General features: G+C 29.1%; 1 protein-coding gene across 6 annotated transcripts in view; it reads left to right on the top strand.

The window, feature by feature from the left end:
* The window catches only part of TfAP-2 (transcription factor AP-2), a 203,144-nt gene that overhangs the window by 110,111 nt on the left and 69,416 nt on the right, over positions 1–23,617 (top strand). Inside the window, exon 1 of one of the 6 annotated variants that reach the window (XM_015319977.2) lies at positions 4,448–7,599. The exons of 4 other annotated variants lie outside the window; for them this stretch is intronic. In XM_015319977.2, coding sequence (XP_015175463.1) covers positions 7,270–7,599 — 330 coding nt within the window. In that variant the 5' untranslated portion in view covers positions 4,448–7,269. Of the gene's footprint in view, positions 1–4,447; positions 7,600–23,617 lie in introns of those variants that run through there. One more of the 6 variants, XM_089178413.1, reaches the window with a different exon arrangement.

Raw genomic sequence — 23,617 nt, 5'->3', positions numbered from 1 at the left:
AATAATAATATTTTTATATTTATACCTCTATCATCAATGTTCCCTATGATTTTGATAAGCAGACGATGAATCTTTTTTTCTATATGCAAACTTTGTATCATAGGTTAAAAAAAAATCACGTTGCATTAGTAATGGTACAGTTAGAGAAAAAAAAGTCCATTAAGTCATCTTTTTTTCTTCCTTGAAAAAAATAAATCATCTCTGAAGAGGTTAATGTTTATTATTTAATAACAATATAATAAAGTGTATAAGAGTGATACAATATTTGTGAAGGTTTTAGTTGAATGATACCACTTTGTGGTTTTTAGAAGCCTATCTATGCGGTGAATAAAAAAAGAAAGAAAAGAAAGAAGGGTAAAGGGGTGAGGGAGGATTGGGGAAGGGGAGGAGTAAGGTTAAGGAAGATAATGAAAAAAAAAAAAGTATAGAAAAGTTTGAGCCACACGCAGGGAGAGTAGAGTGATCAGAATACCGTCCATCCTGACTGGACAGGTGCGCGTAAGACCGAGGGAGGATAGGGAAGGGAAAGGGAGGGGTAGGGGGAAAGGAAGGGTAAAAAAAAAGAGGTGATCTGTCTTGGTATGCCGAAGGGAACAGCCTCTGTCTCGGAAGCCACCGCGATCCACCAAAGTCCAATGTTGCCAGTTGCCAGTTCGCATGACCCGAATATTTTTATTCGACAAAACGTTACAGACACACACATCACACACACAAACACACACATAATAAATCAAATCGTTTCTCTAAACAATCAACATATTTTTCTAATTAATATAAGAAACAAAATACCGATGATAATAAACGATTAAGTTGATGATACGATTTAGAAGTGAAAAATGTTTGAAAAATGGGATTAAAAAATGGTTATTATTATTTTTATAAATAAATAAAATGGTATGATAATATTATATAATAGTAATATTATCTTTATATTTAATATTATTTAGTTATAATAATATTGTATAATAATAATATTATTTATATATTTAATAAAACATAGTTATGATATTATTATATAGTAATAATATTATATATATATTTATATATTATATATAATATTTTTTATACATTCATGACATTATAACATTTATTTATATATATTATAAATATTGAAAAACAAAAGGATAGGAAAAATTTTTCTTTTGGTTTTGTTAAGAATTTCTTAAACTCTGCTACTAAAAACATCCATAAGAAGGAATTAAAATGATTATTGTTATCATTATTAAAATAAAGGGATAGGTAACATTTTTATTGTAGTTTTGTTAAGGATTTGTTAGACTCTACTGCTATGGGATTATTATTATAATTTTTATATTTGTAATTTTCTTATAGTACTCACCCTACTCCACCCTAACCTCAACTTACTCCACTTGACTCCGTTAAGGGAACGTTTTAAATTTGCAAAGTTATTTTAACGTACGTAAACGTCTTGGTCGTGACGAACGAGAGTTTATTGCTGTTTTAAATTATAGTAACCTCACCACCACAGAGATTGGCACAGAAAAAAAGAAGAAAAAAAAAGATAAGAAAAAAAAAGAGATAAATTCTTTCTTAATGAGCGACTCATTACTCTTTCGTTCTTGTTCATATTTGGGTTAACGTATGGAGGAATTTCTTTGGTCATAGGTATACATATATATATATACTATACATAACATATACTAAGATCACAGGATAGTCTTTCTTATCCCGATGCCGACGTGTCAGCGACAACCTAATCATACATAGGAGACGTATGTCTCGCTTCGTTAAGTTCGCATTCGTTCGAATAAAGGTTTACACAGGTAGATAAAAGGAATTGTATAAGGAAAAATAGATAAAGATAGATAAAGTTAAAAAGAGAAACACACACAGAGAGAGAGAGAGAGAGAGAGAGAAAGAGAGAGGGACGGAAGAAATAAGGAACAAGAACAAAAAATTAATGTTAACCTTCATCGTCATCATTTTGGTATTTAAACGATTCGAACGATGTTAACGAGTTTATCGATAATATTAAAACAATATTATTGCACACAAGTTGCAACTTAATGAAAAATCAACTTTGAAGTTGAAGGAATTTCGAAATTCAAAGTAGTTTTATTAATGTGTAATTACGAATTATAATTTATTTTTTGTTCCATGTTACAACCAATGATAATATTAAACAGTTGCACAGTTGCAACTTAGTAAAAAACCTACTTTGAAGTTGAACAAATTATAAAATTAAAAGTATTTTTTGTAATATATACTGAGTAATATTTAAGTATATATTATTAAATTATATTATTATATTATTTATTATATTATATTATATTTATATTATACTACTATATTATTATAAATTGCACAGTTGCAACTTAATGAAACACTAACTTTGAAGTTGAACGAATTTCAGAATTCAAAATATTTTTATTAATATAATTAATATATTTAGTAATATTTAAGTATATATTATTATAATATATTATTATATAATTTATTATATTATATTATATTGTATTTATATAATACTATTATATTATTATAAATATTTTAAATACGTAATTATGAAGTATAATACATTTCTTAGTTTTTTTTTTTACTTTTCCATGTTAAAACCAATGATCGAGTTTATCTATATTGATTCAATCGTTTTTTAAGTCGTTTATACACGCTGTGGCAAATTCTAAAGTTTCTTAAAGGATCTGTGAGCAAACGGATAAACCCAAGAAGAAATCTCTACTCCTTTTTAGATCGCTCAGTTGGAAGCCACGCGACCCAGTATGCTAGTCGTTCAATGGCGTAGAATCTCTTGATTTGTTCAAGAAACAAAAAACAGATTAGAAAAAGAAAATAAAATAAATAATAAAAAAAAAGAAAAGGAGATAATGATATACGTTTTTTTATAAAAAAAAAATGTTGATGGTAAATCTTGTTTTCGACGAATTTAGCAATAAATTATGCGTTTATTTAAATTCATTTCTATCACAGTCGAATTTATCATTCTATCTAGTATAGTGAAATTAAAATGAATGATAATTTATTCATTTATTTATTTAGAAGAAATATAAATAAATTAATATAGATTTAAATAAAAGAGATTTTGTGTAATAACATAAATTAATGATCATGATATATATATATAATTAAAACAGTAATTTATAAATGATATATGTCATATCTAAATATGACAATGATCAAAATTTATATTTACAACAATATTCTCATAGAAAGTGTAATAAATCATAAAAGGTTTCCAAAGATTTTTCGTTATCTAAAAAAAAAATTGGTAAGAACATAAAATAAAAATTAATATATATATATATATATAGTATTATTATGTTATTATGTATATTATATTATTATATTATTATATATATTATATAAATTAACATATATAAAAATATTATGTTAATTATTATATATGTTATTAATTATTATTATTATACGTTAATTATTAAATATACTATTATTATTATTATATATATATATATTATTAATGAAATTAAAAATACCCCCAAGTATTGTCACCTAAGTGTAACAAATATCATGGACGTTACTAAAAAATTTGTCTATATCTAACAATATGAAAAAAAATAAAGATCAAAAATAAATAAATAAAAGTAATAAGAGTTTACGCCAATGGGATTCGATGGTAGAGTAGGTAGCACCATCGGGGGCGCGAAAGAGAGACTACTCTACTCGCGTACTCACGGTGGACGGAGAGAAGACTAATTGGGAGAACAGCCGAGGAAAACGAAGGTAACGAGGAGAGAGACCGGTATCCGAAAGAGATCTAGTATTAGATCGGATCCGATCGGATCGTTGCGTAGCTCGCGAGAGGAGTGACACGTCGTATGTCGTCGTCAAAACGGTGCACGCAACAAAACGCAAATAGATAAAAACAAAATCAACCAACGAAAGAATGAACGAACGAACGAACGAACGAATGAGAAAACGAACTCGAACAACTCAATGCAATGCAACACCAACACCAACACCAACTCTCGTCGATACCTGTTCTCCCCATTCACCCACCTCCCCTTTTCGTTCATGCGTAGGCGCATGAACTGCTCATCCGTGTATCCAAACAGGGAAAGGGGGAAAAGAAAATTATTGGAGAAAGTTTGTTTTCTTTAACCGAGAAAATATTCGAAATGAATTTTAATTGATGGAATTGTCAATTATTATTATTAAAAACTTTGTTGGAAAACTAGTTGGACAGGTAAAAAATATCAGAACAAATTTGTTTCGATCTTGTTGAACCTTCCATCACTTTTTTACTAAGACTTCTTCAGCAACTATAAAGTACAAAATTACACGTAATGTTTAACAATTTTGTTTACCTGCCCAACTTCCCTACGATACAAAGTTTTTATATATTTTATTTTGTTGGATGCTAAAAACAATTAATTGATAATTATTATTACACGTAAAGATACTATACGAAACTATATTGTAATAGATTAAATAAAATTTGTATCAATGCAAAAAAGGGTTAAGAAAAATAGATAAAAATAATAGGATAATAAGGACAAGGAAGAAATAAAAATGTGAATCGAAGTAAAAGGGTGCATTCGACGAAGTGACCGACTCTACCGTTGACTGTTGCTGCTGCTGCTGTTGCATCTGCAGGTATCGCATAAAGATATAAGAAAGAAGGATAAAGAAAAGACTATCATATATCTTAGCAGAAAGAGGAAGGAAGATATGAAAAGAGAATGACCGGTCCAGTCCGGGGACCGGCCAGAGAACAGAGACACTGGTGTGTACGCGTTCAAAGTCAAGAAAAAGATAGAGAAAGATGCAATATGTCGGAAGATGTTAGAAAGAAAGAAAGAAAGAAAGAAAGAAAGAAAGAAAAAAAGAAAGAAAGAAAGAAAGAGAAAGAAAGAAAGAAAGAAAGAAAGAGAAAGAAAGAAAGAAGGAAGAAGACAGCTGGACGTTCCTTGGACCCCAGTAGTTGTGTTGGTGATATCTCTACGAAAGTATTAGTAATAGTAAATTGTGTGGGTAAGCCAACAGCAACAGCACCAGCAACCAGCAGGCCAGCAACGATGGAGGTGGTGGTGGTAGTGGTGGTGGTGGTAGAGCAGCATATCCAACACAACAAACACACTTGGTGCACTTCTTACGTTGGAAAAAGATAGAAAGAGATAGAAGTATTTGCCCCCTCCTGCCGCGGGCGGCGCCACTCGATGAGATCCTTTCCTCTTTTCGCCTTTAGGCCATTCTCGAGGAGGCGCGCGCGCCAACGCGGTGTCGCCCGTTCGCTTCTCGAAAGGCCGACCTTCGACCAATACGCGCGCGCGTTATAAACTATACTTCGTTTTTACGTGCGTGTGTGAACCAACGCACAACTTTCCCGGCAAAGACTTTTCCGAAACTTGCCCTCCATTCCCCTCCTCCTCCTCCTCTTCCTCTTCCTTATCCTTTTCCTCCTCCTCCACTTCCTCATCCACCAATTCTTACCACTTTCTTCCTGTTCTTCTTTTTTTTGTCCCAACACCCACCTGTACGCATTCTCATCCGACTACGCCACAACTCTGATTCCTTCAAAACACAACCCCCCCTTCCCTTTAGGCTAAATTTCTTCTTTTCTTTCTCCTATTCCACTTCGTTTATTCTTCTTTTTCTTTCTCTTTCTCTCCCTTTCCCTCTCCCCTCTCTTTCTCTCTCTCTCTCTCTCTCTCTCTCTCTCTACTATCGCGTGACAGACAGGAACACGAGGACCACGTGATTATTATTTCCTACTCGTACGTCAACGTCCATTCGTTCAACGATTTTTCTCTATCAATTTTTATCTTTTCTCCCCCAGCTTCCTCCATCCACCCCCAAGTGATTATCATTGTTGTCAGTTGTTGTTATTGTTGTTTGTTGTTATTGTTTTTGGTTGGTTACTTGTTACATTACTGTTGAGCTGGATTTTTTTTTTATTGTAATTCCTTTTTTGAATCTTTCCCTCTGGCTATTCTTCACACCAGTGCACGATTCACATCATCATCATCATCATCATCATCATCATCTCAACACAACGATTACATAACGACCCACGCGCGCCGGAGGCAACTTCAACGATCTCTTCTACAGATATATATATGTATAGACGATCGAAGAGTGAATCGTTTACCTTGAACTTCGAACGGACTTTAAAAACTGAAAGAAGAAAAAAAAGAATAAGAAGAAGAAGAAGAAGAATAATGATCAAACAAGGATTGGAATATTTTCACTGTAAGACGAGAAACATGTCGACAACTGAATTCAATTTTACGGTGAATTTCTAAAAAAATCCTTGTGAATTTATTTTACAAAACACTGCCAGGAGCATCTTCGAAGGATTACAAAAAAAATTACGATAAAATCTGACAAAATCAAGCATGACAATGACGATGATGATGATGATGATGGCAAAATATGACGACGACAAAGTTTTACGTCAGTTGGAAACAGTGTACGTAGCAACGTTATGCGATTTTTATTTTAAATTAAATATGGTGAATGATAAACAACGATTAGAGTGATTCTCATTTCATCTATTAAACACCCTAAACAACACACGAACAAAATTATAATAACAATAATTGCAATAAAAAAGAAAAACCGTTTAGTAAACAAATAGAAACTGTCTCACACACAACGTGAGTTTTATTCAATAAGACACACCTGTACACACCTGTTATTATCGAGAAGAATTCTCCCTGAGGTTTTTTGTTGTGTGTATGCGTCTGTGTGTGTGTGTTTTAAGTGCCAAAGGCACCAGGTACAGACGAATGAAAATTATTCGTGAAAGAAATCGAAAGCAAAGTTTAGTTTAAGTTGAGAACGAAATTTATTCGAGCGGTGACTTCGATGCCTGGAGGGAAAGATTTGTACAAGTGGAGGAGAGAAGAAAAAAAAAACAAACGAATAGAAAGAAAAAAGGATCGGAGACGTGAAGTCTCTGAAGTAATCGGAGTGGCGCGTGCCGTCGGAGACTTTAACGCTTAACAAAACTGAATAAGAAATGTCGTCTAAGATTTTCATCTTCAACTTGAGTTTCGTTGTTTGCTATTTCGTTCATTAAATGAATACAAATGAAATTTTCATTCTATTTTGACACCATGTTAGTTTTCGTTTAGTGGTTTTGTTAATTAAATGAATACAAATTAATTAATTCATTTAATTTACCACCATGTTAAGATAAATGAATTAATATCTAGTTTTGCAACGATATAAACAATAAAAAAGGAAGGAAGAAGGAATTCTACTTTTTTTAGTCACGGGAAAGAAAAAACGGAAACGTTTAGCCTAATTTTGGTGGTTGTTGTCATCATGTCAATTCTCGAGGGCAACGAAGCCGACAAAACAACAACGATGTCACCACTCGACGAAGTCGTGTCACCTACGAGCGTTGAATCGGAACTGATGGTAACCGACATGTTGGAAGAACACGAGGAACATAATAACACCACGCTTGCGGAGCAAAGGGATTGCAAACGTAAGAGACAAGGAGGTGGAGGAGGAGGTGAAGGAGGTGGTGGAGACACAGATGGCGATGAATTAACGCCGAGAAAGTTACCATCTTTAACGAGAAACAATAATGACGTGGCCTTCGTACTCGAGGATAGTGCGGACGACGAGTTACATGACGAACGTGACGATGTAAGTCAAAAATCTCTTCTCATTCATGGTTTGGATACTTAAAACTTATATAAAGATATAAATAAAAAATATGTATAGTAATATAAATATACAAATATATATTAAAATATATTGTATACTACACATAAATATATATATTATATATTCAATTTATAAAATTTTAAATTAAAAAATTAAATTTAAAAAATTATATTATTTAAAAATATATAATATATGTATTATATATTAAATATTATATAATATATTTTATATATTATAATTTATTATCTATTATATATATAATCTTTATCTATTTATCTATTTTTGTTATTCAATATCATTCTCAAAGAATTAAATAATCCTTCAAAACTCGTAGAAACACCTCACAGAAAATTATTGTTCAGATCTTTTACATTTTTTTCGCAACTCTAGTAAAGAAATAAGAAATTCTCACTCTCACGTGAATAAGAGTATAATAAAAATAAAAATAAAGTAAAAAGAATGAAGTTGAACGTAGCTGGATTATAGTTGGTGGTGTCCAACTATGTCCGCCTACGCATGCCACTCTCATACCTGTTCTCCAATGTCTTAACGTACGAAGATAACTCTCAGGTTAAAGCTGACAACACGCGGCAACAAATCAGGTGGATATATCCGAGAGACTGGAACAAATCGAGGCTACTAATGTTGTAGAAGGGGGTTGGGAGGAGAGGTCCTTTTAAAATTAGCCAAAGAGAAGATTTCTCTTATATACAAAATTATTCTTCTTACATTTTCTATATTTATTTAACGCAACAACCACTTATTTTACTTAAATACATTGAGATTGACTTTCGAATATGAATGAATGCATTCATCAAGTGTTAATATTATTTTATCGATTTTAAGAATTCTCTCCATAATTCTCCGTAATTCTCGATCTCCTGTTAGATGAATTTTATTTAATAAATTTTTGATAAAAAATTATAATACGATATACAGGTAATCTTGAGTGAAATCATGTTATATGTAACCATAATTATGAAATTGGTGTAATTGTAAGTTAAAGTTGAAATAAAATTAGTTTATCAATTATTTCACGCGACATTATTTTAAACTAAATTAATTTAATGTAATTATATAATTGAATATTGTTAAAAATGAATTTGTTAGATAATATTTGTTATTTTAATATTATATAGAATCTATTTAGTGTTCAAATATTAATCCTTTAAATACCTCTAAACAATTGTATAATAAATAATCATAATTATAAGCACATATGAAATTTAAAGTTCATTATATAAAAATAATTTAATTTTTAAAATATATCAACCAACCATTGTGTTATCCAGTGCTGTATAAATACAATGGTGTTGTACCAAAATATTCTCAATTTTTTTTAATCATATTAAAACCAAACTGTGTTATGGGATTTCATATTGTAGAAGGGTTACCTGTAATTGTTATATGAATATAATTCTCCTTCTTTTTCTCTCATTTTTTTTTCTTTTTTTCTTTTGATATTCGACTATTCGACATTTGTGATGAATTTGTACGGAACTTAAACGAAAACGAGGACGTACGGTGGCTTGCACCGGTAAGTCTTTACCCTAACTATATAGATCTAACTATAGTAGTTTGCCAGTATTCGCGTAGGCAGGACGACTGTCATCTACGTCTATGTCTATGTCTATGTCTATGTCTATGTCTATGTCTAAGGATTCCTATGTAAGTTGCTATGACGAGGTCACAAAACGGGTTTCAAGAAAAATCAAGACTCTATACGCGACTGATGCGCTATTTTATATAACCTGGTGGATAAGTTCAACCATAAAATGTGTCTTCAAGAAAAACCAATCAAAAAATAAAAAAATAAAAAAAAATTCGAAGAAAAAAAAATGATTGCTTTGATTTTACCGATGATATTGAATCACATCGTTAACGATCATGATCCTATAAAGGATTCGTTGACCAATTAAAACGATATCTAAATTTGTCTAATACTCATTATCGATATATCAAATAAATTTAATTTATTTTTTGATTTATGTTAATTTTTATGGTGAATTTATTAAAGTTCTTTTAAATTAACATAATTCTTCAAAAATATTACCGGCCAATGGCGACTTTTCACTGCGTAGACATGCGGCCCCAAACACACATTTTAAAGGGTTAATAATATTATTATATATACATATGTATAATTAATAATATTAAAAATTATTATATAAATTAAATATAATTTTTTTGTTCTGACTTAACAATTAATTTATTTTTTATCATTAGACCGTAAATAATTTTTTTAAAAAGATAGTTATATTACACGTATGACCTTACTTATTACCTTATGCGATTTTATATATATATATATATATATATATATATATATATATATATATATATATATATATATATATTTCTAGTTTTATTTGATAAAAAAAAATGAGAGAATGATAAACTTAGGGATTTTATAATCTAAGGAATATTAAAGTGATAGTTTTAACGCGCGTAGGTCATTGCCTGGTTTTAAAGTAATATGTACGAACTATCAAAAGGTTACGTTAGATCACCTTTCACGAAGTATATATATATATAGATATATATATATATATATATATATATATATATATATATATATATATATATATATACATTTATATATACATTTATATAATATATATATATATATATATATATATAATATCTATGTTTAAAACGCGTGTGTAAAGTTATATACTAAATATTACCTTTTCAATTTTCATTCCTCTTCAACTATCCCACGAACCAACCAACGGAGTACGATCTTCACCAATAAAATATTTGATCTTTGCGTGTAGCAGTTATCCTTTTGTTTTACTTGATCGATTAATTGTTATTACTTTATTTTAGTATCTACGATTAGTATAGGAAGTATCATTTTATTTACCAACCTTTCTTCTTATTATTATTCGTAGACTTTCCTATTTTTATTTCTTATGACATTCATTAATGATATTGAGAATTATCTTGTTGAGATAAGTTTCTGCGATTTTTTTTAAACAATTTTTTTAACAACAGATATTAAGCAGAATTACTATATTTAATATAATATTAATAATAATATAATATAATAAATAATAATTATTATTTATTATAATATAATTTAATATAATATTTCATATGATATTATAATAATAATATAATATTTTTATTTATATATATATATATATATATATATATATATATATATATATATATATATTAGGATTAATTTATTAATTTTAAGTAGCATGAAGATATAAGTATAAGTATACATTTATAGATAACAAACACGTGAAAGTAATTAAGCTTACAAAACTGTAAGTCTCAATTAACCAAGACTATAACGATAAGAAGAAAAAATGTTGAAAGATTACATTTTGATAAATAATCATCACGATTGATCGATGGATCAATATACCGAATAATAATTGAAGATCAAAACCGATAAAGTGATTGAATATGTTTTATTTTTTTTTATTTTAACCAACCACTTTATTCACTCGTTTATCCTTAACCAGAAACCTTCTCGCCTTTCTCATATACCGTACTTAATGGTTTATTTCGTATCGATGAAAAAAAAAATTAACATTTAAAATTGTTTTCTAAACTAAAACGTGTTTCATGTGAACATGACGTAAGATCTTGACTACCGAACTATAATAATAATAATAATAATAATAATAGACAAAATGTGCTATAAAAATTGATGCTTTGTATTAAAAACCGTTCAATATTGTTCGAGAAATAAATAAATAAAATAACTTTTATCAAATAAATATTTTCACAATTTACGTTTAAAAATTACGTTACAAATCGTATAAATATAGAATTTATATTTGGTGTCAGCTATTTTTATTCTTACTCGTCACGATAAAATCTAAAGAATGATTATACACTTCCTTGCTACAATCCGTGATGCCTTTAGAAATAATTTTGCTTATTCATAAAAGTAAGTTGTACTTATAAATCAATTAAGGTGAATCATTATTTTATTTAGCAAAAATTGTAACACGTTGGAAAAAAAAACAAAAAGAAAACTAATGATGATTTTTCACGTACGTACGTACGTACGTACGTACGTATAACACGTACTTACATAATATGTGAATATACACATAGTAAACGTAAACCACCATAATTCTATAGTCCACACATACACACATAGACACATATATTTTATGACATTTTTATAACTCGTACGATGGCCTAGAGTGGGAGGGCAAAGATCGACCCGCAAGATCATAAATGTTTATTCGCACACGAGAAAAGAGAGTGTCGCAAGGTTTCGCGGGTTTCGTAGGTACTAATTTTAATACCTAGAAGAAAATTTAACCACGATTCAGCGGTAGTCTTAAAGGCCAGGTATAAATCACTCTTTTGTGGGGGGGAGGGGTTCTTAGATAATGATAGGTATGCTTACGATGTTTGTGCGTGCACACACAGTGTTTCTTTATTTTTTTTTGTTTATTGTTGCGAACTTTCGAGTAAAAAAAATTGGTATTTGTTCACTAAATTTGATCTATATCATTATCGATAAAACCCCATTCGTTTTGCATTCGTATGGTTTCGATTAAATAACGATACAAATGTTTTCAAAAATATTATTCATTCGTTATTACGAAAAAGAAAATTTTTATTAAAGTTTATTACAAATGTATAATAACGCAAGATTAATATATAAGTAGATAATTAAATGACAATTAATATAAACATTTACAAAAAGATTTTGTTTTTTTTTTTCTATAAAAATTAAATTTAATTTCTTCTTATTTTAATTATTTATTTTCTAAATTTATCTTAGAATGTAACTCTAACTTCTTGTTATTAAGGAAAAAAAAAATGAATTCTATAATTAAAGAACTAATAAACGTTGAAATAATTGTTTTTGTATAAATAAAAAAAAAATTAAATTTAATTAAATGAATATCTTCAAATTATCTCGATATTATTGCTAAGTTATTTATGTTAACTTTTATCTTAAAAGAAAAGAAATAAAAAAACAATGATCGTTTAGTGTTCCTACTAAACACGTTGACGCCCACGCAAAGACATTTTTCGAATCCTTCCTATAACGGGAATCTACGAGTACTTTGAGAGAAAGAGAAAGAGAAAGAGAAAGAGAAAGAGAAAGAGAAAGAGAAAGAGAAAGAGAGAGAGAACACTCGCGGAATAACTTCAAAAGACGTTTCGGGAAGAAATATCTACTAGGATAGTCGTTCTAGTACCAAGAGTGAAAAAAAAAGAAAAAAGGATGAAAACACACGAGAGTAAGATAGAAGAAATCTGAAGATAAACGTACGGACAATATCGTTAAACAATTCTTATGAAGTATCGTTCTCTCGAACAAATTATCCTACAAGCTTGCTGAAGCAAGCAAGATCTTTCAGTGTGTACGGTGCCAACGCGAAGATTGCCGAACGATTATCAAAATTACTATCCTTCGTAAACGTGATTTTCACGCGAGCCATAAGTACATTAAACGCGACGGTAACAATTTTTGCTTTTAACTTTAGGTACGAATATATATATATGCGTAGGTAGCACGTGAGAAACGAAAGGAAGATGAATAAATGAATGAACACGGGCAAGGAAAAAAGATAAAGATAAAGATAGACAGGTAAAAAGAATGAAAAAATAAAATAGAAAAGATAAAAGACAGTCAGAGTAAGTAATTACTATATTAACCCTTAACGTTGAACGTATATGTATGTATATATATATACATATACTACGATACTCCGGCCATGTGTAGCTGTGGTTTTGTTATAAAATGTTGATTTATTATAATTCTGAACTATTTAGTAAATTATAACAACGCACAAAATAATAACACAATTAAAATAGAATACATAAAATAATAATACATGAAAAAATATAAAAAGTAAGGTTTGCTACGTCACGTGAGATCTCTAGAACTTAAATATGCTATCTAGTGTCTAAATTCAAAATTAGAGTAGATAGGTCGAGATGTCATAGATCCCAATATAAATCTGAAAAAGACGTGAAATAATTGAATTGTAATACAGCGCCAACTATTAGAAACTTACAGTACCTAAGGATCTAGATAACCTATAAATATATATAATAAATATATAATATATAAATAACAGCACACAAAATAATACTACAATTATAATGGAATACATAAAATAATAATAAACAAAAAAATATAAAAAGTAAGGTTAGTTATGTCATATGCAACTCTGAAAAAAAAACGTGAATTAATTGAATTGTAATACAGCGCCAACTATTGGAAACTTAAAGTACCTAACAACGTAGATAACTTAAAAATAATAAATCCCTAAGTTAGGGATAAAAAATACAAAATAATCGCGATAAAAACTATCCTATGTACTAAATTAAAAAATAAAACACACAAAATAACAAAAATTTGTTACAGTTCTTAGTGTAAGAACTGTTCAGTACGTAGTTTTAAACTTCATTGAAAACCAAAACAATGTGACACTGAATTTTTCTATACGAAGATGTAAATACTGTACCAACCACTTTTTTGCTTCATTAATTAAAATCATTCTTTCCAAAATGATCTAAAATCTCAACAACAAAAAAATTTAAATGACAACAACGCATATATACTTAGATTATGATAATCCGAGATACTTTCGCAACACCAAGATACGTTCTTGAGAATTTATCAAGGCAAAAGGTAAAGAGAAAGTTACTTATAAAGTTATTCAGAATAAAATACTCCCTTTCTTTCTTTCTTTCTTTCTATAGATATTGTAATTTAAAGATACCAACCTGCGTCGATAACTTTAGCCATATTTATATGGGATTCCATAAGAAGGTTCTTTACTTATGCACTACCTTCTCGTATAAATAGTGTAAATATAATTTGTATACATACAATACGTATATAAACGCTCAGAAAATCTATATACTAATATATAAACTAATGTATTTATATGTGTAACGCATATATAGAAATACAAACAAAATCAAATAAAAAAAAAACTAAAAAAAGGAAATTCATCCTTGCCCCCCTACGTGTAAATTTCGACAAATCCTACTTTTAGAGCAAAAGGTAGTAAATAAAATATATTCTAAAAAGAAAGAAAGAAAGAATATATATACATATATATATATGTATATACAACCCACCCCATATTCGTAAAAAAAAAAATAAGGAAAAAGGATAGAATACACTGAGAGGACAAAGGAGACGTTACTTGGATCTTAACGATGTCCTCCAACATCTTCTTCTTCTTCTTCCTCCTTGTATACAAAGTTGTGTGCTCCTTTTTCCCACTTGAGAGAAACCTTTTGCCTTTACCTTTGAGATAGCCAATAAAGATCTGGATTAAATCCCATACGCGCGGTTGGTTCACGCCGCAAAACGTATAAACATAACCAAAGCACGTAGGAAGCAAGAAACTTCTCTCTTTCTCTCTTTCCTTTACGTGCAAATACAAAACAGGAACTCAATAAACGGGGCAGGGTCTAAAAGGGAACGCAAATTTATCCGTGTAACACACAACCGTTTTATCCCTCTACCCCCTCTACCCTCAGCCCCAGTACACAATATATATTATTATATACAATTTCTGCTTTATCTCCAAACGGGAGCGGTTTTACGTTGGCAGTCGGGTTCTTCGGGTTACTACGGGTGCGGGTGCAGTAGCAAAAAAAAAAAAAATGAACTTTAATAAAACGTCGAAGAGCCTAAGCATATTTGCTAGCACACGGCTTTATACAGATCCATATTTGCATATTTCGGATTTATTATAATGTACGAGAAACACACATACATAAATGCTTGTGTAAAGTACTTGAAAATGTCGTAAATCAGATTATCATTTTCTCTTGTTCTTATTCTTATTCTTTGTGTATTGTATGTTTCTTTTTGTTTTGTTTTATACAACACTCTTACAACACTTGTCGTTTATTTTCGTTTCGTTTAGTTGATCGTAGGGCAAATTTAAATCGTTCCATCTTTTCTATTGAAGACAAATTGACTCAAATTTACTCGACGATTCCCACCCACCCTTCGTTCCATTAATAAAGATGTAAATTTGATTTCTTTTAGAACTTTTTTGATGGAAACAGTTTGTTCAGAAGTATTGTTCAAGAACCAATTTTATTATTGTTAAGAACCAATGTTTCTTAAACCCCGCTTTTTTTGTGATTACGTTGCAATACAAGTGAGAATGAATTAATAGAGTTAAAAAAAAACAAATTAGTAATAATAAATCGATAAATAATATAAGAAGTTTTCACATGGTTGGTAAAAGCGTTCAAGCACTAATACAAACATCGATAAATGTAACGATGATACTTACAAATAACCTTTTTTACCTGTGAACAAACCAAACCAAGCATGGTAGCTCTTGCTTAGTTAACTCGATAACAAGAAAAAGAAAAATAAGAAGAGTACGATAATATCGTTCGATTTCTTAGTTGAAATTTTTTCTATTAGAAAACTTCCTATTAAAATACTCACTGATCATTTCGATAACGTTCTTAGAATTTGTTTTTTACGATGTAAAAAAAGAGAAACCTTCTTGGAAGCACGTTCAAAAATAAAAAGATCAAAACAAAGAAATAGAAAGGATAAAGATTCGTTGTGTATCCTTTATCTTAAAAAAGAAATATATTCTCGTGTGTTTATCGATGTTAATAAGTTGCAATCCTGAAAAAACAAATATAATAAATGCGTTAATATAAAATAAATTCACGAGTTAAAACGAATCTAATGAAAAATAATAAAACAACATCCTAACAACATTCTTAATTTCGTATTCATTTTTATTTTTTTTTATTTTTATTTTTTCTCACTTTAAATCTTTGTATTTATGTTGTCATTAAGAATGTAACTTTAGGTCGATTCATTTAAAATTACCTGCTGCACTTATCCAATTAATATTTCTTAATATTAAATTTACGAATGTTTTGTTTATTATGTTTTAATTAGGTAGAAATATTGTTTGAATAAAGGGTTGAGTATAAGGGAAAATATATATAATATTTAAATAATTATTAAATATTATAATATAATATTAATATTACTTAATATACACAATATTACATTTTATTAATAATAATAAAATTTATATATAATATTAAATTTTAATAAATTTTAAATTTATATTAATTTTTAATACATTTTATTATTAATAATTAATATAAATTTAAATATAAATTAATAATAAGATTTTATAATTTAAAATAATAATATTATATTATTATTAATAATAATATAATTTAATATATAATAATATTAGATGTAATATTAATTAATATTATATATAATATTATATATAATATTATATATTAATATATAATATTAAATAATATTTAATAATTAAATATTATTTTTTTTAAATAATATTTAAATTTTATATATACTATATCAAATTTTATAGTAATTAAATTATACCAATAATTATTATAGTAATTTCACAATTATTAATTATAGTAATCACAATATATATATATATATATAATAATAAAATTTTTAATGAGTCAAATTGGCTTAGTTCAAATTTAACGAAACTTTTTAATACAAGAATCCCAATTTTATCTCATTTCCTTTGGCAACCACAACGTCATTGGCTTATATCCCTTCACATCATCTAAAAAATAAAAAAAAAACCATAAGCTTACCTTATCGTCTACGAAACGCCATCCATGGAAGATAATAAACTTAGGGGCAAACCTACGTGTCATAAAATTGTTCTTGTATACTAAGTTCTTTGCTTTCTTTTCCATTCTACGATGACTTAAGTTGCATAGTGGGACTTTGAGTATACACGCGGTTAGGGACGTTTTATTGCACTCATTTATATGCACTCCATCTTTGTCAAAATGCAGTTTGCTCGTATTTTTTTTTTTCCTTTTTCTTTTTCTATAATATCTACGTACGAGTTAGACATACATATGTACATATGTATGTATTTATAATATATACGTGAGATAATACTTTGACGAAAGGAACGGTCAAGAAAGTATTCGGTAAAGGCAACTTTTACGACATAAAAGATATTTATATCTTGCATGGAATTCGTATAAAATATTATGAACAAGTTTTCTTTAAGAAAAGAGAGAAAGAAATAAACATTTCGATAATATATTCGGTATGGTGAATAAAACATTAGAAATTTATTTGTTATCTCTTTCCCTTTTCCTTCTCCTCAGGTTTCTCCTAAGACGCCACAGTGGTCATTGGTGACCGGAGCGTATGAACTTTTTACAATTATAAAAAAACTCAATGATAATTAAAAGTTCGTTTATTCGAATATGACCGATATATAGAAGATACAGGTTGCCCTCCTACAACGCGGTATCTTATAACACGGTAACACGATTCATTAATTACGGAAAATCTTCTTACAACACGGGTTCCTATAATACGGTTTCCTTTTAAAAAAAAAACTTTGTACAAAACTGTACTTATACAACCGCGGCGAGGTTTGCCGTTTTAACCCTTTCGCTACTACGGACCACTATAGTGGCCCTCCATAAGATGCCACTGAGATACTACGGACCACTATAGTGGTCCTCTATAAAATACCGCGTATTTTACATACGACGAACATATGCAGTTATAGCACGTCAAATATCCCACACTGGACATGTAATTTTAGTGTGTTGTTTCTTTTGATTAAAAATCGTTAATATCAACAACAAAATTACTTAAAAATAAAGTGCAATTTCGATGCTGCACGTATTAACAGCCCGTACAGTAGAAGTAGCACCGCGGAAAATACGCCCGTAGCGTAAAGGTTAAAGATACAGTGTTGCGGAAAGTATTTTTTTTCATCTACATGGCCTGAAAACAAAAGTCTCATACAACTGTTTCACATAACACGGTATTTTCTAGAAACCTATCTACTATAGAAGGGTTACCTGTACTTTGAAATAAAAAGTGTCCTATTGAACAATTACAATTTTTTATTAACATCAATTAAATATTATTTTGCCATTATATTCTTTGAATAATAAAAATAATGCCGTAGCATCCTAGACAAAACATATGATTTCGGTGTGCCAATCAAAAGGTTAAACATGATCTCGCGAAGAATGTGTAATAAGACACTTCTGTATAATCGATCAACAATAATGAAATATCAATTCGAAAACAATAATTATCGTTTTAAACGCTTATTTCCAGAATCATATTAACCACTTGACCTACACGCTAACTTCATGGTGGCGGTGCCTTGCGCTAACCAGCGCTACAGTGTCCCATTCTCACACTTCGCTTTGAAGCGCTTCGGCAAAACCATGACTTTGACATGTTTAAAATCTTTGTTTGCTTCGGGACTAAGTATATATTGTTTTTAGATATCTATAGTACACTTTAAGCTAAAAAAAAATCAATTTTTTGAAAATTTTAGAGTGGTGTTACCCCTCAAGCAGCGCCTCAGCGTGTTGGTAGGACATATAGTATACGTCGCTTTCAGTTTTAGAAAAGAAGCGCCTCGATGTACGGTATATGTCGCTTTCAGTTTTGGGACAGAAACATCACGACGGTATATCGTCGGTATACGTCATAATAGGTCGAGTGGTTAAAACAAAAACAAAAACAAAAATAAAACTATTACAAATTAAAAGTAGAAGTCATAATATCCTCGTCAATTAAACGGTTCACCCCACCCAGCAACGATTGAATTCTAACGATGACGTATAGTAGGATGAAATTATTTATGAAGTGTTTTTCCTATCCTCTTATGACTTGGTACACGCCTCTCCTATACTTTCTAATGACAAAAAAAGAATAAAATGAACGAATAATAATAAAAAGAAGAATCAAAAGAAGAAGAAGAAGAAGACATTCGTTGAACATTTCGATTTCACCTTTTCGACTTCTCATTATTATTAGCCTATTGTACTCTTAGGAAAAGAAGGTGAGATCAAGCTGATTCGTCAGAGTTCATCTTACTTTTGTTTCATATATATATTTATATATATATAGAAATTTTATACATAGGTATGTATGTATATTCCATGTTCCAAGGAGAATAGATTAGCCTTGAACGGTAAGCATTGTCTCTTCTTATGATAGTGTTGGTTCTACCATCTTCGATTTCTTGTATCGATTGCTCGAGCTTACGCACGCGGATACAACCGTTAACCTTTTGCTCGTCCTACTTCCAAAGAGAGAAAGAGAAAGAGAAAGAGAAAAAGAGAGAGAGCGAGAGAAAAGGAGAAAGAAACACTAGTAATAATGTTCTGTTAGATACAACGACTGTACACATCTGAATATGAATCACAAGATTCTCTTCTTCTTCTTCTTCTTCTTCTTCTTCCAACTAATATGACTTATAAATCGTATATATCTTGTCAAAAATGACCGACGAAATATTACCACACTGTTTCTTGTTTAAAAATAATGATAAAATGAAAAGGAGTGATAGGGAGATAGGGAGAGGGCCAGGAAACATTCAAAAACAAACTTCGACACACGAATTTAATCTCAAATACGAATTTTAAAGATATTTCTTTTTTTCTTTTTAAGTGTTCAATAACAGCATTCGTTTTTATCTCGGTAATAAATTTTGTATTTTTTTTTTTCGATATTTATTTCTTATAATATTATAACTATCGTCAAATGAATTATATTCATTTTAATTATTATAATTACACGAATTATAGTATAGTTTGTGGGATAGAATAAAAATATTGAAAAATCAAAAAGGAAAAATTCAGAAAAGTATAGTATAATTTTTTAAATTAAAGAAAAATAAAAAATAAAAGAATAAAAATTATAGGATATATTATAAAATATTTTTCAAAATTTTTTATACAATATTTGTGTATATATGGTCGTTCATATACATGGTTGTTTGGTATATGTTTGGAATATTAATATAATAATAATATAATAAAATAATTAATATATAAACCTAATTTTTAATATATATATAAAAAATTTTTAAATTTTATATACAATATTTGTATTTATGGTCGTTCATAGATATGGTAACTCAGTGTATGCTTGAAATATTAATATAATAATAATATAACAAAATAATTAATATATAAACCTAATTTTTAATATATATATACACATATCAAAAACTGATGGTAAAAGTAAAATAAAGTTAAAGGAAGAATCGTAGAGAAAGAGAGTGCTGTAAGCAATCTGTTTAGTTCATGGACCGATGGAGTTCAAACCGAACCGCCTACTTGAACCGATAACAGGTTCCACACACCGTGGCGGTAATATTTAAACATTCACGTTTACCGGTTAGGTCTGCTTCCGTAGGTAGTCGCGTGTACTCATGCACACACACACACACACACACACACACACACACACACACACACACACACACACACAGAGCATATATTTCTATCTCTTTCTTTCTATCTTTCTTTTTATTTTTCCTTGTCTAAGGTGTGTGCACGTGGATTTCTCAAAGTGGCAGCTTAGATAGACCTCCTCCTCCTACTCACATGTTTAAAATCCATATAGGATAAGTAAGTGTAAGCAAAGATAGGTTAAAACGTAATCTGCCGAAGGGTATAGGTCGGATTGACACGTGCAGGTGTGTGTCATTTAAGATTTTATTTTTCCTTTAGCAATGCATCCAATTTTTACCGATGAAACAACACACCCCCAAACACCTCTAAAGCTGAAAAAAGTACTACAGATTTTGTCTTTAAACCCTTTTTAAGAGATAAGGGGACACACCTATCAAGCTTCTGTACGGTGACGACCAAAGAAGATAGACATTAACACAAAAAAGAATTTAAAAAAAGAAAAATGGAAAAAAGAGTTAATCGTCTCATCTTCTTTTTTTTCTTTTTTCTTTTTTTTTCTTCTTCTTCTCTTTAAAAGAAGAATGTTAATTTTTTTTCTCAAACTAATTTCGCGTCGGCTCGTTATTATACATTAAAAACTTTTACCAAAGTTTTTTTTCTCTTTTTTTTTTCTTTTTAACCTAGTGAACAACACATCGTATTATATTTTAAACGACTTATAAACCAGCGATGATCGATGTTTCGTAAATTTCTTTACGAAGTCAACTCGTTTAAAATATTGTTTTACGTTTTATTAATTAATCACGATTCGCACGCACGCACGCACGCACGCACGCACACACACACACACAAATACATATTATTTTTAATATTTTAACTTAGACACGTTTTTAAACTTATTATTACATTGCGTTTAATAGTAGGATATTAAAGTAACTAATGTAAAGTAGGATATTAAATTTTACAAACAATACTATACTTTTTGTAATATATATATATATATATATAAATAATATAAAATTTTTTAAAATATTATATATACATATACTAGCGGTGCCCCGCCACGCGTTGCTGTGGCTCATAATCAGTCCGATACACACGTCTTTAAGTCAACGAATTACCTTATACCGCCATCTGTTAGAATCTTATCGAACTAACAGAGATAATCATGACTCTTTGTTAATAAAAAAATAATTCGCAATAAAATAATATTGCAATTATAAATTGAGATATGAACTATCCTATCTTTCAAGTTGAATGAAATTGCACACAGTGTACAAACTTTTATCAAAATCGGTTTAGTAGTTTAGGAGTCCATTGCGGACAAACAACTTGACACGTAATTTATATATATATATGTATATTATTTTCTATGTAAACACGGCAAATTCATAAGCGTATTCTTATTAGCATTACGCAAGTAGAATTATACAAGTAAAAAGACGGACGTTATCACAATAAAAAAAAATAATAGTAGAAGAAAAAAAAGCACGTAACCATGAACTTTTGCTGAACCACCCCTTCTTTCCCCCTTCTACTTTACCACTTTACCTTCGATATGCATCTTGACGTTCGCAAATAACGATTTCTTCTATTGATTCCAATAAGATAGGTTACCCGTTGATGCCAGTAAGTCACTTGCTAAAAGATCGATGACTATAAAGGTTTACCTCAATCGCAGTTTTTTAAAGGATAAAACTCGCCATTGTCTTCTCGTTGGAATCATTCGCTTATCTACTCGTCCACTGTCTTTAAACGTTTCTTCCTTTAAGACTTCAACGTTTATTCATGAATTCTACCTTTCAGTGATCCATCTATCCATTCTGTCTTTATTTAAACCATCTTAAAATGGAGTATCAAGTCGGATGCCAATCTGACTAACCCGACAATAGAAAATAGATTTGACTTTTTTTTGGATTCGTTACATTTGATAAATTGATTATGATAATTATTAATATTAAATTATTTTATTTGTAATTAATTTAAAATTGTCAATATAGAAATTTAAAAAAATAAATAATATATATAGTATATAAATAATTATTTAAGTAATAATAATATATATATTTAATATATGAATATATTAAAATTATAATAATATATATATATTAAAAAAAAATTTAATATTAATATAATAAAAAAAATATAATAATAAATATAAAAATTAAAAAATAAATAATATATATACAAATAATTAATTATATAATAATATATATATATAAATAATTAGTTAAAATTATCAAACAATCTATATATATATTTTTTATAATTATAACAATATTGGTAATTTTTTAATTTATAATTTGTAACAATATAATTAGTTTTTATAATTAGTATTTTATAATTAGTAACAATATTGGTAATAATGGTAATAATAATTCAAGCAAATATTTTAATATCTCAATCAGTTGTTTTTTAAATACAAACGAAATTTTCTATCACTACATTTGAATTTTAAAATTCTAATGAAAACTCACCTGTTATTTTTAATTGTAACAATTTAAAAAACAAAACATTTTTACGTGTCACAAGAAGCAAGGAAACACGTGATACGGTTGTTCTTCCTTAGCGTAAAAAAATGTCAATTTCCTGGTCTCGGTTCTGTCTCTCACAAAGGTAAAAAAAAAAAAAAAATAAATTCAACTACCACTGAGAGAAAGAAAGAAACGTTCCGTGCACCTGCCACCTGCCCGAGTAAAGTAACCTACGTCCAACGAACAGATTATGGTTGTCAGCCGCCTACGATTCAGCCGTACAACGAGAAAGATGATTGGCTTACAAGGAAAGTAACGGAGAAAGTATCTCATGA

The sequence above is a fragment of the Polistes dominula genome, unplaced genomic scaffold (assembly GCF_049000335.1).
Source record: "Polistes dominula isolate Pdom_NZ unplaced genomic scaffold, Pdom_raw_medaka contig_77, whole genome shotgun sequence".
Taxonomy (NCBI): domain Eukaryota; kingdom Metazoa; phylum Arthropoda; class Insecta; order Hymenoptera; family Vespidae; genus Polistes; species Polistes dominula.
Note: the sequence above shows the minus strand (reverse complement) of the source record. Positions and strands in the feature narration are given on the sequence as shown.